General features: G+C 39.6%; 1 protein-coding gene across 2 annotated transcripts in view; it reads right to left on the bottom strand.

Moving 5' to 3' along the window:
- Positions 1–10800: 10800 nt before the first annotated feature.
- The window catches only part of DTWD2 (DTW motif tRNA-uridine aminocarboxypropyltransferase 2), a 100172-nt gene continuing 92955 nt past the window's right edge, over positions 10801–18017 (bottom strand). The window contains exons 5-7 of one of the 2 annotated variants that reach the window (XM_074812198.1): positions 16421–16549; positions 11909–12058; positions 10801–11710 (exon numbers count right to left, since the gene is read on the bottom strand). In XM_074812198.1, coding sequence (XP_074668299.1) covers positions 11633–11710; positions 11909–12058; positions 16421–16549 — 357 coding nt within the window. In that variant the 3' untranslated portion in view covers positions 10801–11632. Of the gene's footprint in view, positions 12059–16420; positions 16550–18017 lie in introns of both variants that reach the window. The other variant, XM_074812200.1, reaches the window with a different exon arrangement.

The following is an 18017-nucleotide window of genomic DNA, read 5'->3' as shown; positions in this document are numbered from 1 at the left end:
AACAACACACAGGACTTGAGGTCGGGCCTCATCAGTGCATTGTAGAGTGGGACAATCACCTCCCTCGACTGGTTAGCTATGCTGTGCTTGATGCACCCCAGGATACATTTGGCCCCTTTTGGCTGCCGGGTACACCACTGGCTCATTTTCAACTTGTCATAGTTATATACATTGAGGAGATCCCCCCTGAGCTTTCTCTTCTCTAGGTGAAACAGTTCCAGCTCTCTCTACCTTTCCTCACAGAAGAGATGCTCCAGTCCCAGACAGACTTCTCCAAGGGGCACCCCAGAGATGGAGGACAGCTGTGAACTCAAAAAGCTTAGAGAAAACTACTGCAATCATGAAACGTGTTTTTCTGACTTCAGTGGATGACAGGTTCTAATCCCAGAAGGAACAACTTGGTCTGTCATACCATCTTTGAAGTGCAAGGTAGAGGTTGGCAAAGGGGCTGGCCTGCCTTCTTGGACTGGCTTTTCCAAGTTATTGTCTGATGTCCTTGAGACAGCAAGATGCCACTTGTGCCCTGGATTTGGGATCAGGGATGCACTAAGAGCTGTCTCCAGCACCTGGTGCTCCACACACAGCATTTCTTATCCAGGTCTGCTTTGGCACTTGCATGGTGCACCAGAGGGGTTGACAAAGCCCTGCTGCACATCACGTACTCACCCTTCCTTCTCCTCTGCACTCCCAGCTCTGCCCTGAGAGGCTCCCCTCCTGTGCCACTCACAGCTTGCAGGGCAGTAGAAAGGGAAACAAGGAGTCATTCCCACAGCTTCTCCATCTTGAAGCACTCAGGATGGTGTTTGTGCAATGGAGACAAGGGGCAGACCCAACAAAAACAAGGCTGACCCCATCTTTGCCAGTCAGTACAAGGTGGCAGTCGGCAAAGGGGCTGGCCTGCCTTCTCAGGCCAGCTTTTCTTCTCAAGGACCAAGGCATCAGCTGGGTCCACAGCATAAAGCTTCAGTGCAGTGGCACGTGCTGTGGTCTGTTGCTTGAAGTGTTGCACAAAGTGTAGCAGCCCTCCACATGCTAGAGGCGCTGGCTGTCCTCTCCTGCAGAAGCCCAGGCCATGGCCATTGCTCGGGAAGGTGATTCTGCAGAGGTGCGAGGCAGGACAGGGTGTTTCCCATGCTCCTGGCCCATTCACTGAGATTTATGAACAGGACGAGTAGAGCAGGAGATGACTGCAGGGACTTCGTGTCACAGCAAGACTTTGGATGATGTCCCCTGTCCTAGTGAGGGAGCATGGCTTGCAGGAGTGCCCAAGACCTGTGCTGAAGGGGATCTCCCTAGGTCCTAGTGGGTAAGGGCTCTGCTCTCCTCCAGGCCAAGAGCACAAGCAACGTTGCCCTCAGCTAATGAGCTACCTGGCTGCTTGTGGAGCAGCAGGAGACGCCCCTGGCCAGGGCCAGGCCTTGACCTGACTCTTGGCCCTGCCATGGGTGACACCAGGAGCCAGCTGCACAGGGTCACAGGGATGGAGCCCAGCAGGCTGACCCAGCTGTGCCCAGTGCATGGCCGACAAGGGCAAGGACAGCCCCCAGCCCTGGGCACAGGGACCACCTCTGGGCCAGCACCCCAAGGGCCTTCCTCTTGTGTGGCCCTCCACCATGACATGGGGGGCCCCACCACCCTCATGTCATGGTGCCACTACCCAGCAATGCAGCATCACCGTGCCCGGGCAGGATGAAAGGGGCATCCTCCTGTGCCCCACTGCCAGACTACCAGGCTGTGTCATCGGAACAGAGCTGGTCATGGGCTGCCCCATGGCATGGGAGAGGATGTCTTTGAAGGGCCAGTGGGATTAATTGGAGGGGCTGCAGGGGGAAGACTGGACAAGGCTGCTGGAGGTTCTCTGCCACAGTCCCAGCTCCTGGCAGGGCCACGTTCAAAGCTGTGTCTGCTGGATGGAAATCCTGCTTCATCCTCCCTTTGGGAAATGGAGACAAGCTCCTGGGGAGATGAGAAGCTCCACAAACACCTGGAGGTGCCCACAGCTGTCAGACCTTTCCAACTGGATAGCAGTGGCAAAGGTTGGCTTGGCAGCCTGCCAAGACCATGGGAACGCATTCTTGGTTCTTGAGGAATCACTGCAGAGCTGGTTGTCCTCATCCCCTGTGGAGCCAGCGGCAGCGGCACCAAGGAGTGGGCTGCAGAGATGTTGCAAGGGGTATCGGAGTCAGCACTTTCCCCCAGTGCTTTGGAGCACACACTGGTGTCCTGCCAGGCACAGGAGGATTTTCGTCCCCAAGGTCGATCTGGCCAGGGACTTTTGCCACTCTCAGAGATGGATCCAGGTTGCAGGAGGGAAGGGATCGGACAGTGGTGACGTCCCTGTTAAGTGTGACCACCCCATGAGGCCGGGAGGCAGGTCTTGCTCACATGCTCAGGGAACAGCCGACAGCTCTAGGGTCAGGAAGGAACTTTCCTCCCAGGGCAGATTGGCACTGGTCCCTGGGGTTTTTTCACCTTCCTCTGCAGCATTGAGCATGGCCCATTGCCAGGGCTCCTCTGGGCCATTTTGGCGAAGTGGCTGCTGCTCTTGCAGCACCAAGGTGCCACTGATGCCCTGGGTCTGTGGTCAGGAGGGATTTTTTTTCCCCTGGGGCAGACTGGCACTGGTCTGCAGGGGTTTTTTTCCCTTTCTCTGCAGCATTGAGCAGAGTCACTTGCCAGGGCTCCTCTGGGTTGTTTTGGTTAAGTTCCTGCCTGCTCCTCCTGCAGCAATTAGATGCTTCTTTTTCAGCATGAAGGCACCATGGGTGCCCTGGCCGGAAGTCAGGAAGGAATTTTTTCCCCCAGGGCAGATTGGCACTGGTGCCTGGGGGCTTCTTCCCTTCCTTGGCCTCACTGAGCACAGCTCCTTGACTAGGCTTCTCTGGGACATTTTGGCTAAGTGCCTGCCTGCTGTTCAAGACACCATGGGTGTCTTGGATCTCTCAGGAGCTGTCACTTTTCAGCTGTCCCTGCATTCAATAAAAGTGCTCTTTCATCCTTGATCTGCTGTTGGTGTCATGTGTGTGCTGGTCTTGGACTGGGAACCTTGTCCTGCAGCTGTGCTGTCAGCAATGGTGTGTACATTGTACTGGGTTCACATGGCAAGTTTTGAGGGGGGGGGGGGGGGGGGGAGGCTGCAGGGATGGCTTCTGTGAAAAGATGCCAGAAGCTGTCCCCATGTCCAATAGAGCCAGTTCCAGATGCCTCCAAGACAGACCTGCCACTGGCCAAAGCTAAGCCTGTCAGTGACACGGACAGTGCCCCTGTGATAATATATTTAAGAAGGGGAAAAAACTTCTGCAGTAGCTATCCAGGTACTGCATTGAGCTTTTGAATGCCACTGCACATTAGAACACATTTTCAGCTCTGGGATGTTGAAACAAATTTTACACGCTGCAGTGGAGTCCTTATGCCAGTGTACAAAACCATGGTGATGGTAAGGCAGAAGCAAAAGAGCAGTCTCCAGATGTACCTTAGAGAGGCCTTCAAGAGCCACAATCACTGCAGGATGAATTCTAGCCTTACCAAACAGCACTAATGAAGCAGATAAATAGGAATGGCACAATCGACCCATCAACTTTTCAAGAACTCCTTTCAAGCATAAAGCAAGCATGTTAGCAGGTTTTGCCACCACAATGAAAATGCAGAATTTAAGCAACCTTTTTAAACTCCTCAAAGATTCTCAGATAACAGTCATTATCCTCTGTATAACTCAAGCATCTACAGACTGCATTCACAACTGGGGCACATTGGCACAACAAATATATTTGTTTAACAAATATTGAAATTAAAACACAACAGTTGGTATTTACTGTACATTTCTTACATGAGCTACAATAGTTCATTTTAAAAAGATATTAGATTTCTATCAAAGCTTGCTTGTGTTCCTGCTTAGATTGTTTACACAAAGAAGTTTAATTCTTCAGGAAACAGAGCAATACAGAGTGGAGTACCTGCTTTTTCCCTATAGTTATTCCACACCCATCTGGAAAATTTTGTCACCATGCTCTCTTTTAAAAGCTAGTTCAGCTTGCCTGGAGCCTGGTACTCCTTTAAGTAACAGTGACCATCCACTTGGTTCCATTTTAAAACAGAGCATTTGTGACAGCTTCAAAACTGATATACACAAATCCTGTTTGTGGCTCAACCCTACTGCACTTCTGGCTATCCTACAAGACAAAACTTATTAATACTTAAACATCGCATTAAGACTATCATGCATTTTACATAGGATGGTTTGGTTCCAACATGATTTCTTCACTGAGTCATTGGCCAGCAGGGCACTTGCTTCCATCTTATCTGAATTATTCATGAGGCATTCCTCTGTAGAAATCATCAACTTAACTGGAAGAATCACTCAACAGAACACTCCTGTCATATTTTATTTTTTCCCCTTTATTAAGTTTCAGTGTTAATCAAAAGCATTCCATTTTTTTTCCCCAAGACAGAAATAGTGTATGAAGTGAAGCATTTATTCATGAACGTCTATTACCTGCCAAACATCAGAAACAGCACCTTGAACTAAAAGGTGGGAAATCTGTTATGCAGATAACAAAAGTTCCTAAAAGTTACTGAATAAGTACAAATAGGTAGATATGAATAACATTTTGATATAAATACAATTTGATGTAAGTAACTACTGGCCAAACATCTACTTCTAGGAACTAGTAATTTTCTCAAAATAAAGGAACTAGCATCACTGTAACTTCAGATGAACTTACTAAGGGGATGAAAATCAGCAGTTGCCATTGAATAGACACAATTCATACAATTATTTTAGGAGGACAATGTTTCATTATGAAAGATGAAGACATATACAAGGGGCAACTAGATTCCCATCTTCTACGGTTGTTTCAGCAATTTTGGATGCAGAATATATGCAGTATTTTACAGGCAAAAAATCAAAGCTAACTACAAAACTTGTAGTGAATTCAATCCAAATCACCAAAATTTAATCCAAAACTTCACAAAGGTGAAGTCTATACCTCTGCAAAGGGCAGCACTGGGCCTTTTTTTATTATTTCAACAGAATATAGAGAGAAAGACTTAGTTCTCTGAAAGGTTATAGCATTCACATTACAATTTTTCTAACTTGAAAGTGCTAGGAAGTCAGAGCAGTTGCAAATTACAGGGTCTAAACTCTACAATACTGTAACTCATACCTCTCTCCACATCCAATTCCTCCAACAATTTTTCCCCCACTCCTGAACTTTAGAGCTACCTTAAAAAAACCAAACAAAACTAGAAACACCCAATCCCCTGTTCCCAAACTCTGTTATCACTTTGAATTAGGTATCATTTTGTCATATACACACTGAAAACAACAACAGTAATTCAGATCAGTTTATATCTGAGGTAAATAATGCTGCCAGGTAAGTGAATGCTCCTCACTTAATTTTTAAATATGCTTAACTTCCTTTTGATGTAAAGTCCTTAAAATCTTAAAAAAGGACATATCCTAAAGAAGAGGGTGTATCCATCCACAGATGCACTTTTATAGTGGTACTATACAGTGTTACAACAATTGCGAGCTACATAATAGTCATGCCGCTTTCCCTCTGAAGTGATACATGCCTCTAGAGATAGAAAGAAGGAACTGTTCTTCTATTCCCTTGAATAGAAGGGCTGCGATTTTCCTTGCATCTTGTGAAGGGCACATAAGTGAGGACTTCCCGTTACCTGCTCCTAGGAAAGGTGTAAAATCTGGCCCTTAATAGTTCGCTTTCATATTTTGTCCTTTATCACTGGACAAATACTGACTTTTTATTTTTTCCGTTTTGGATAAACTCCTAGTAAACAGTAACTGCAACAGGAATTGATGTTCACACTGTGTTCTCCTTCATCATATCAAAAGTACATAATGCCCCAACAGTGCCAGAACAGCTCTGCAAACTATCACCTGCAACTCCACAGTGATGATGAGGTCAAAAAGGAAACATGACTGCTGTCTGAACAGAGAGGAAGGGATGATTTAGTTTTGCAGGCAGAGGTCTAAGTTCAGCCTGAATAGCTAAAGAATGTGAAACTCTTGCTGATCACAGGGAGACCAGCAGCACAAATCCCAGAGGGGAGAACTGCTGTCTGTCTCGGAGGAGACAGGTGAACAAAGCCAAGCAGAACAAGAATCTCACAACTGTTTCAAGATCAACTGAGTACATATTTGGTCTACTACAAATGCCTGCTCAAAGGAAAAGAGAAATAAAATGTGTTTGAATAAGGCAGGGGTCACAAATTGTAAGTGTTCAATCTTTTTGTAAGTGTTAAATCTGACTGCCAGCACTTTCCATTAACAAATCGATTATTGATACAATAATCCAGCAAGATTCCAGTTCTGCATAACTATGAGACTCAAATGGAAAAAAACATAGACACTTCTCCATAGACACTCTCAGTGAAAAAGAAAATCCACATAACCTTTCTAGGGAAAACGATATAAATTATCTTTTTGTGTAAACTTAGTATTCCTTACGATACTGATTCTGCATTTGGCATACACCAGCACATCTAACACTAACTCAAGACATGCTGTCTAATCCCTGAAAATAATAGGGAACTTGATTTTGTGTAAAGTTAAAATCCCTTAGAGGACTACTTCAAGTATAATAAAGTACTGTAAATTGATAAATATACTACAGTATCACTTTTTCCTCATTACCTTCTGCTAGCAATTACGGAAAAGATTCAAATGTAATGTAAATTACCTCAGTTCTGCAAATGCTTAATCACAACCTGTATATGACCCATTTCTCAACACATCCATTAAAAAATGTATTAAAAAAGCATATTAAAAAAACCCCACACTAGAAATTTACTATTACTTTTATATACATATCTGCTATATATATATATATGATCCTTTTGTTGCCAGAAGGAAAACAAGACAGTAGAACCACTAACTCTTTTTTCACAGAAATTTAATTTTACTTTTAAAACCTATTTAAAAGATGGTGATAACTCATAATTACTTATATATTTTGTAAACATATGATCTATATTTACATGCATGTAAATATGCAAATGGTTCACATATTACTAACTTGCCAAACATTCTACATTGCTCTGTTCCACTAACAGAGGAGTAGATATGTCTTAATGTGCTTTAAATCTTTTCTATACGCTCTCTGATACACCTCTTTATTGAGAGTAAATCCTAGTATTCAAGCCCAAAAGAATCTTTCATATGCCAGAAAACGTCCCAGTTTCAGTTCAGCTATAAAAGCTAAAATATGTTACCTGTCCTTGCAGACACAGTAGGCCACAGCATAGCATATGGTCTATTACTGCTACTGAGGTTTTTAATTATTACTTACATGGGCAGAGAGAACAGTTCAAAGCTACTTCCAACTGAGCATCTGCTGCCTTTTACATCCATGACAGAAGATGTGCAGTATGCACCAACCAGATCAAGTGGTGTATATACATAAACTTAAGCTGTAATTGTGCTGCAAGCATTACTGCCCCATAGGTGTAACAATTTTTCTGTTGCTTAGTGATAAAAGTATCTCCCCATAGAGAAAACTAGTTAGCATCTTTTAGGAAATACAAAGGGATCCAAAGAAAAATTTACTAAATCTTAAACCAGTAAAACAAAGCATCTGCCGTAGGATATATTCCCAAAACAAGTCAAACTGTTAGGACAGTCCTGGTATTAAGTGAACACCAACCCATAGTGATGAGTATCAAGCTTTATAGAAACCATACCCTAGCAACAGAAGCAACTTTTATCTAAGTCTCTTATACAACTTCTTAAAATACAGATCTTTCTCTTCTCCCCTCTTTGCTTTCCCCTGTCATCTGTTCCCCCACCACAAAAGAAGCAGCTCTCAGGACATGAAATGCTGGGGCTTTGGAGGGATTGTGAAAAGGGATACAAGGAACAAGTCTCGTAACTAAGGGTGTACAGAAGTCCCTAAAGTGCAGGTTTTGATGCAGGGAGATGAGGAATGGCTGCACAAGCACAGAACCAATTTTTTTTTTTTTAACTTGAGTACAACAATTTGGGGAAGGGCAAAATGTGGGTGAGATACAGGATGTTCAGATCATTACCTCCTAGCAGGACACTGAGCTGGAGATGCAGCACTTGGGGGATGCTAGAGTGTGGGAAGATGTGCATGTTTGTGGGGTAGCAAACAGGAATCAGCCACTACTGCAGAAAGTGAGAAGAGAGCTCTGAAAATGAAATGCTTGAGAAATTGCTACAGCAATTTAGTCTTCATGCAGGTTTCAATGGACAGCAAAGGAACCTTTTTCTTCAAATGGAATAGGAAAAGCCACATCTCTTCATTAACTAACTGAATGGTGTTAAAAGGGCACAAAAAAGGACTAGGCTTACCTCTTTGTGAAACCAGCACATGAGGACAAATTCAGTTCTGTAGAGATGCAGTGGCATACGATCACAGTGAATTAGATCTTTTATTGCTTTGAAGCAGAAACAAATATATAATTTATGTGCATTCATGTATGTAGGCATAATAAACACAAACCTCAGGAGAAAAGCACTATCCCTTTTTAAAAGTTCAGGTTTTAATTAGATTTCAAAACAAGCAGGGAACTTGTAGAAAAGAATGCAGCATAAACAATTTTTTATCTAATGTAACAGTTGAAAAGAAAACCCTTAGTCTTAAAATAATTTTTGCCCTTTTTGAAGTCAGTCGAAAAGTTTTTTTATTTTAAGAAAAACTAATAAAAAAGTAATTTATTGGTGGTATGGTAACACCATCTTCCAGCTGGAATTCCAATGGGGTTATCAGGCAGTGAAAGTAAAATCTTGAAGAAAAGTAAATTTATATTTGCCCTGAGTGTCTCTTCGCTTTTAATTTGAAAGCTTTGTAAACAAAAGGGGTTGTGTTCTTATTTTGAAAGATTTCTAGCTTTGTATTTTTTCTTAAACTTTGTCTTATAGATTATGAAAATATGGGGGCTTAACAATGCTCACCTTTGTAAAACTTTTATATGTGTTCACTTGTTCAAAAGCCTGCTATCTATGTCACCAGTTCCCCAAAGCATGACATAGTGGCACACAGAAGGCAGATTTAGTAGCAATATTTGGAAGTACAAAGTGTACAAGGACAAAGGACCAAACATTAGAAGCAAACACATCCCTTTCTTTTTAATCAATATCTTGTTAGACTGGTGGGTTTCACTCATTAATCTTTTGGTAAGTGAAAAATGAAGCAGACCAACCACTACACCAAAAAATAGAACTCCAAATTAAACTCATTCTAATGAAATTGCTTGCAAAGATTGCTACTTTGTCATGCACAACTTTCATCAAAAGAGTCTGGACTTTGGAGTACGCATTTCTTTGAGGTAATGTATTTAGAGGTAAATTCTGAATCCAAAGACCTGAAAACAAACTTTCTAAACTATTCCTCTTACACTGGGTATATTTTTAAAGCCATACAAATTTCACCAAAAAAAGTTTTGTGTTTAATAGCTTTGAACAAATCTGGAATTCAACTTCATGTGACTGCCGTGTTGCATCTAAATGATCACTATATTATAGCTGAGACGGGACATACAAAAAACTCAAAAAATAAAATGCCTGGAGGTTTGCAATGAATTGTTTTTCATTTCTTCAGCAACTGCTGCACAGTGATTGATCTAGTATTGTAGAACACAGGAAATGAGCAATTAAAGGCTTCCCTGCATCCAGCATTAGATCCTACAAATCCTGTTAACCACAGGAGCAAAATTAGAAGAACAAGAGGAATCAACAAAACTAAAAAGTGCTTATCGTAAGCTGTGTGGAATTTGTCCTCTCCTGAAAAACATGAAAACTTTGCACAGAGTGCACGCATAAAATATTTAATGTAGGATTATAACAATTAAGACAACTATTTCTCTGATCCTGTAATTCTAAGGCATTTTGCAGATGTGTGTAAATCCCAGGCTGTAATACAAATTTCTTTCTGTTCTCCATAACATGAAAAGACACATCTAGTCGTTTGTCTAGGAAAATAATCTTCACATTGTAGGTCAAAAGATACACTACTGTTCTAGATGAATCTAAAATAAACTAAATTAACATATGTAACACTAAATGCGAACATCGTCCATATAAGTAAATACTGCATTAACAGTAAAGCCTAACTGATACCCTTGTTTCCTTAAGGAATGCTTTGGACTGTGTCCCAGAGCACAGATTCCCAGCCCAGCACGAGCCATACCAACCCCAGTACTGACTTGTGTGCGTCACACAAAAGGCTGCGCACGCAAGTTGCATAAGACTCCAACTTCAGACTCCAAGCTAGTGTGGAGATTGCTGCGCTGGGCTTTGCTACAGGAATAAACATGACCTTTCTCTGTTCCAACATGAACAAAAGTGCATCTACACTATCATTAATCACATGAGACTGTTTTGCTTCAGATTTGTCAAGACTAATTCAGATTTGCTGAATTTAGCGACAGATACAGGATTTATCTAGACTGGGAGAAGAGAAAAAGGTTATATAAACTTTGCTAACATAGCCAGACAAATTAAATTGTTAGTCCATGCCTAAACAAAAGGCCACTATTAGCTCAGGTTAACTAAAACTTCTTAGTTAATCTCTGACCTAACTTTGACCTCTCTTGTTAATTGAAGAAATATTTTCAGTTAATATATTGGTTAGCTGTGTTTACACCCCCCACTTCTGTAGTTTCTTGCCTTGCAGCTCATAAATTAAAGACAAAATACCTTTTTCTAAGACTAATTAGTACCCAATTAGCTCCATGTTGTTACCTAGAGTGGAATCAATAGTAGAGACAAACATTAAGCATTTTAATCTGTTTCACGAAGGAGGCATTTATGAACTTGAAGAAAGGAACATCAAAACCTTTATTTTACTTCTTTTTCCTCCAGATCATAAAATATTACTTCACAAAGCTTGTAAAAATACCCAAATCTTCCCCTTCTAGTGATTCCCATTACAAAGAGGTACAGTTATATGACTGTTAGAACAACTAATTAAAGAACACATGTCAATCTAAGGGATTTGCAATCATGTTAGTAGGTTGTATCCAGACACAATAATTTGTCATTGAATCATACTTCTTATAGACCTGTTTACACTGGGCTTGTTTAATTCCTTTAGTATCATAATCTTTGTATGTCAGGGTATGGGTATCACGTATCCATATCCATAAAGTGTCCACTTCTGCGGAAGAGTAGTTTTTGCTCAAGTGAAAGTGAAGCACCTGAGTTATAATTCCAAAAACAATTTCTCCTTTTTTTTTTTTCTAAGTTGGAAGTGTTCAGGTTCTGGTAAAAACATATGCAGGCTTAATTTAAAAATTAAGTCTGAGACGCAAACTAAACCCGACTGCGTTGTAAAATGTATATAAATTTATGAAAAGGAATTCTAATAATGTAAGAAATAAAAATCTCAGAGTTAAAAAGAACTGTACAAATAGCATGCCTTATGTTCATCTGAACTAAGTAATACAAGGAATTACAGTTTGAAAACCTATTGTAACTAGATACTGAAGTTAAAATACTCAGCAGAAATTCAATATTCTTCTAAATGCTGAAGCCTTACCGTTCCATCACATTCATATTCCTTGTCTTTTTGTACTGATAAAAGCTTCCCCAAAGTAAATTTATCCAGTCATATTGAGCATCATACCTTGTCACTCAAGAGATAACATAACTCTAAAATATGCGCAGAGTTTTCTTCTTTTCTGTAGGAAATGACAATGATCTTCTATCATCTGAACAAAGGCACCTGGTCTAATGCAAAAATGAAAAAGCTTGTTCATTATTGTTTGTCACATTGGTAGATAAAACTCTTGCCTATGAAGGGCCTAAAAGTTGTTTTATTACAGCACAGTCAACTGTTTGGATCAAATCCAGATTCATATTCATTTGCTAGCTGCAAATAAATCCCACTGTACTGTCAGTACAGTTTTATATTTTAACATTATTCACCAAAAGCTCCATTCTTCTGAGTTTGCGCTTGTTCTTTGGCATTGGCTTGTTGTATAAGCCATTTTTGAGAAGATGCTCCTTGCTGTGATGGATCTGGGCACCATGCTGAAGCTGGAAAGAGCATAAAGCTTGAAGTGGACGGAGTATAGTCTGCAGAAAGATGAAGGGTTGGGGGGAGACAAAAACCCCAACCTTTTAGTAAGCTATTTTAGAGGCATCAAGCATTCTAGGTTTTGTATTCAAGGGCTATTTAAAAATGCTGATAAAATATCATTTGGATGATAAATGCTGATAAAATATAACCTTTGGAGACACAAAGGGCACAGCTGAATAAGAGATGTACTAAAAAGAAGCCACATAGTAGGCATACATCCATCTACCTGCCGTCATCCCTTACTGCTTCCTTGGACCTACTCAATCCTGACTTCAGCCCCAGCTACATTACTGTAAATTACAGCTTTACCTTGACCTTAGCAATGCACTACAATCAATTACTGTGGTTAAGCCAAGAAGCCGTAAAAAAATAAGTAACAATAACTAAGTTGTTTGTGCTTGTATGAAAATACCTTGAAGGCAGGGTTTTAGAAAGAGAGGAGGGACTCATGACCAAGGCAGCTAGACTGCTATCCTGGACACTGGACTTATCCCTGCTTCTGCCCAGCAATATTATGTAGGACTAATGAAGCCATACAAACCAAATTTATCTCAAGTGGTTCTTAATTCTAGGTTCTTCATTTTCTGGTTGCCTGACTCAGTATCACGAGGCCTCATGTGCAGATGTGTAAAGCAATCACAAATGTAACTGCAGTTAGCAGGAGCTGAATTTTTATCAAGTAAAATGTGACTCCTTCAAGTACTCAGGAAAATCAAGCAATTGGGCATCAAACTAGGTGCCCATTTTTAACTTCCATGGCTCTCGACTTCAATTCATCATTTTATAGGCTAGGAATAGCACTCAATTCACAGAGGGTATAAAAAAAAGTACGAATGTTTAAGAAGCTCTTGGCTATTGCAACATTTACAGAAGCACATTTGAGAAACCGATAATTTTGACTTTGGAAAGTAGGCTGGGCCAATTCTGAGTGGTAGGGATGAAACACAATACAGGACTGGGAATTGTAGACACTAACTGAACATTAACCCTGGACCTGAGTAAGACAGAAGTCCTAATGAAGGAAAAATATGCCAACGTTGTTGTAGCACACCAAAGGAAAAAGTAAATATACAAAACTCACTTTAATTTCATTATTACTAATTCTTCATAGGTTTAATTTCTACAACAAATAACTACCTCTTTTAGCATAAAAGCATGTGATATCTGTACCATCATAAAAGATACACAAGTTTCTAGAAAAGTTTCTTTATGCAGAGTTACAATTTCAGAGCCGTATTTTCTCATGTGGGCACACACTGTCCCGCTCTGGTTCTAAATGATTGATTTAATGTTGAGGTGACTCTCTAGTGTCACAGAGGTAGACACAGGCATGGCATATTCCATATTGCAGAAGCAATTTTTGACCTGGGAACCTTTTTTAGTAGGCAGAGCTCAAGTACCAAAATATTCATTATCTGATAGAGAGGGATAGGAGCACCCTAGGGTGGACACTAGAATGTAGTGAATACATGGATGAGCTTTAAATCCCTTTTCACAGACCCTTCTGTACTGCATTCTGGGCACACAATCAGATTGCAGACCTGAATCTCTGGTGTGAAACTACCCGTAGATCTTTTTCAAAAGGCTTATTAAATTGATATTACTAATGCCAGCAACAAAAGATTTAAGAAGGACATTATCTTAATAACCTCTTCCATCACAGGCTAGGCAGATCATAGCTTGCAAGGAAAAGGCTAATGTCCAATTAGTATTCTTTGACCTGGGATAAACTTAAACTCAAGAATTCCTCTAATAAGTCCCAAATTCCTCTAATGACGCGTAAGAGCTGTGAGCTGACTGGTAGGAAGACATAACCCAGTGGGTAGCACTCCACGGCTGCAGGAGTGCAGGAGGTCAGTGGAAAAGGTTTACAAAAGCATTTTATCTTCGAGCTAGCTATGAGGGGGTATTCGGATCATCTCTGCTGTCTAGTTTTTGCAGAAAACAACTTACTACTTTCCATGTAGTAATATACTCAATTGCCTCTCTCAAACTGGATCAGCTTTTGGGGTTTTGAGAGTCAAAGATCACCTTATTATGCTTTGACTTCAGAGGATCATTTAAAAATACTGATCTATTTAAAAAGATAATGGTTATATAACTTCAGTAAATATTCCAAGACCAACACAAAAGGAAATTAATCCTACCTGACTGCTAATTAAATGAAGCTTTTTAGAGTCTAGCACCAGTTATTCTCAATGACATTTGTCAGGCCAGTACTTTCACTGAAAATTAACCATAAATTTAATGGTAGCTAAATACTTTAATATCCTATGTAAGAGAGATAGAAACTTTACTGATACTTATCTCCAAATTTTCTTAAGTTTCTCACATCTTGGAAATACTTTTTCTTTTTAACAAGTTGTATAAATATAAAGATATTTTACAAATTCCCAAGAGCCTCAACTGATAGTACCTGAGGTAATACTATTCCCCACTATTAGAATATGAAGAGACTGGTGAAAATACCTGAATGTTTCTGACAATTTTGTTCTCAACTAAAGTAAATAAACATTTCAAGGTTTGTATACATATACAGTGCCTCCTAACATCTATTATAGAATGTATGATTTAAAATTAATAAGCTCTTTTCACTTTAATTGGCTTCAGGTTTTATCTACCATTAGGAAAAAGCACAAGAAAGTCAATGGCACAAAGTCTTTGACACCCAGCACAAAAACTTCATTCCAATTGCCACATTATTCAGTACCAATGAACCACTAATTAACTAAATCATCACCATGCTTTTCTGGCCTCATGAAAATTAGACATCAGACTGATTATAGGCTATAATCTCTGCCGAGTTTAACAATATCTGCCTTTGCTACAAAATACTAATAATACTTTAGAGTAAGTATAACTTCGGTAACAGAAGAGTGCAACATGTAAATTCCATACGTTACAGCAACTGAACAGTTGTTAATAGTTAACTGTTAACTACAGTTATTTAACACAGTACATAAAGCAAAGTAATTTTCAATATACTATAGTTAAGAAATACTCAAAAGAAAACTGTTTAAAAAAAGAAGATCAAACTAGCACGTTATATTTGTATGATTTAGTACATTACACATGCCTTGTACATAGTATATGTTTTGAAGTTTTGCAGTAAGGAATGTCAAGAGAACTTTGAAAAACAGCAGAGGAAGAGATAACTAGAACAGCACATCTCTGCATTATTTGCCCTGCAATATACATAGTAGTACTTCTATTTGTTTTGGGTTAAATCCCCAATTGTCATCTCTAAAGATTTTTATTCTGTATGTGGCAAGCACAACATGTATTTGGTGCCTTATAAACCAACTTTTTTAAAAAAGTAATGTACAGGTGAAGAGAATCTGAGTCACTCTTGTCATCGTATTTAGAATTACAGGAAGAAGTGTGCAAGAAAGTAGCACAGGATGAGAGAATGTGATGGGAAAGAAGAATGAGGTAGAAGGAAAGAAGAAGCTGGAAGACATTAGGAGTGCTGAGTTAAAAGCACTTAAAAGGTACAAGTGAGAAACAGTGAACAGAAAAGACAAATGGAAAAAAGAGGGAAGAAAAGGGAGATTGAGTAACAAGTAGAGGAAAAATCTCAAATCCTGAAACAAATTAACCTGAAGACTGCACAGTGAAAATTTGTAAAGTGGAAGTGCCTGGGGAAAGGACTAGACAACTCAAGAAAAGGAAGGAAAAAAAAAAAAAAACCCAAGGGAAAAAAAAAGCAATTGAGGAGATGGGTTGGGCAGGTAGCAGTTGTTTTCAATAAGCAATCTGTAATTCCATACACAAATAGGGTACCATAGTAAAACTGGTCTGTAAGATAAGTAGTCTGCATTCAGCCTTGACGGACATTGCAGCACCAAATACAATCTGTTCCAGGACATGATCTGACCCTAACTGGTACTTTAAATATCATCAAAGCAAGATTTTTAGCCCTGAATCCTGCCCAGGTTTATCTTCAGACAACTCTTTGTGGCAAAAAAGCTAATATAATTCCATTGTGGTATAGAACAAAAAAATACCATACTAGAATTTAACATTTTGAAAAAAGGAATAGCAAAACAGTCATTCAAGACCTTTGTATCTAACAAGTTCACTCAGCAATCTGACAGCAATGTTGAATAAAGAATAGGAAAACTCTAGACACTTTTGGAATATGACAAGAAAGAGTCACAGTAATCTGAACATAGTAGAGTTAATAAATATCTGAAGAAAAATAGTTTCTATTGGTACATTCTTGTTTTAGTTTGCTATGTAACAAAACCATTATAATGTTAAGATTTTGACTGACAAATGTGACATTAATAGCCAAGTGCCTTTGCTGCCCCTCTGGTAATCATAAAAGAAAAACTCAGGTGTTTAAAATTACATACCTCTTGTATACTCTTATTTTTTTCCATGATAGTAAGAGCAACAGCTGCACATTCAAGTGTAGACAAACAGGTGTTTGTTGGCTGAGTACGAATTACATATTGACTTGAAATATTGGGTTTTAACTGCACCTGAAAAATAGCAAACTCTACTAAAATAAACAGGTCAGTATAGCAGACAAGATATTTCTCCCCCACACTAAGCAAAACACAGGCCCTTCCCCTGTGTGGTCAGTTGCCTTCTTTGCTGTTTTGTCTCCCAGTAGTCAATAACCCTATGCTACTGTTAAGTATAACATTATAATACCTTTGAGTCACTATCAGAGACAAAATTGCACATTTGTTAGTGTACAAACATGTAAATAAAATATAACTGTTAGAGAAATTTTAGCAACCAATTTCAGTTGCCATAGATATCCTATAACAAAAATGAAATTTTTCACTTATGCTTGTTTGACTGCACACTCTGAACATACACACACAATCCCATACAATGTACAATGACTGTGTAGTCACTGACACTATTTACCTTGGTGTGGTGGTTTAGTCCCTGCCGGGGTCTGAGACTACGCGGCCGCTGCCCCTCCCCCACAAAGGGAGTGAAATACAAAACCCCAGGGCTGAGATAAGGAGAGGTTTAATACAACAGTGCAACAGCAACACAACAAACAACAACAATAACAATAATAATAACAGTAATAACAATGAACAGAGCAAAATATCTACCAATACAGCAGTGAGAGGACCGGTTGCACAAACCCCACGCGCTCACCGATTCTTCCTGCGCTCTGGCGCCAGGATGTGAGGTCAGCATGGTATATGATAACCTGGCTAGAGCTTCCCCCCACTGCTGGGGAAACTTAACCCTATCCTGGCTAAACCAGGACACTTTGTTAAATATTATTTGTCAAGTTCTAAATGAAAGACTTTTAGAAACTACATTTATTCATATAATGTACTAGGTCACTGGTTAGAACTATTCGCTCACCTAAGTCATGGCTGAAAATATTTTATTGGCTCTGCCTCAAGTGATAACCACTCTATGCTATCTCACAAGTTAAAGGTCTTTAAGAAAAAGAAATTTAATTCAATCACTATGCTGCCTGTTTTATCAGCTCCAAAAGCTTTTACTGAGTTTATAAATGGAGGTTGAAACGTCATAAAATTTACACTATTAGACTTTGTGTGCAAATTCAGATATTATTCCTTTATTTCTAAAATTTCCATTTCCACATATGTTTAAAATACAATTTGCCAAAGAAGTTAATGTTTTAGCAACATTGTCACTACTCTTAACCAAAAATTTTTAGTTCCTTTTCCAAAAAATTGTAATACAGTGCAATAAATCCTAAGGAATTATTACAAAAGAGCAAGTCAATTTTCTTTTTTTTTTTTCAATCTCATCCCAACAACTGTTATTTATTATTTTCTTCTCAAAAACTGAGTGACTGTTCCCCATGGCCATCATAATATTGCTACCATTCTGCCCGTCAGAGGTTTTTCAGCATTCCTCACTTCAGACTTCAGTTTTTACCTCTTCATCTTTCTCTTTTTTGCTTTTATTTGTAATGTTTCATTTTCCTTCATCTCTTTTACATGC

The sequence above is a fragment of the Strix aluco genome, chromosome Z (genome assembly GCF_031877795.1).
Source record: "Strix aluco isolate bStrAlu1 chromosome Z, bStrAlu1.hap1, whole genome shotgun sequence".
NCBI classification, from domain to species: Eukaryota; Metazoa; Chordata; class Aves; order Strigiformes; family Strigidae; genus Strix; species Strix aluco.
The sequence above is the reverse complement of the archived record's forward strand: the minus strand, read 5'-3'. Positions and strand labels throughout refer to the sequence as shown.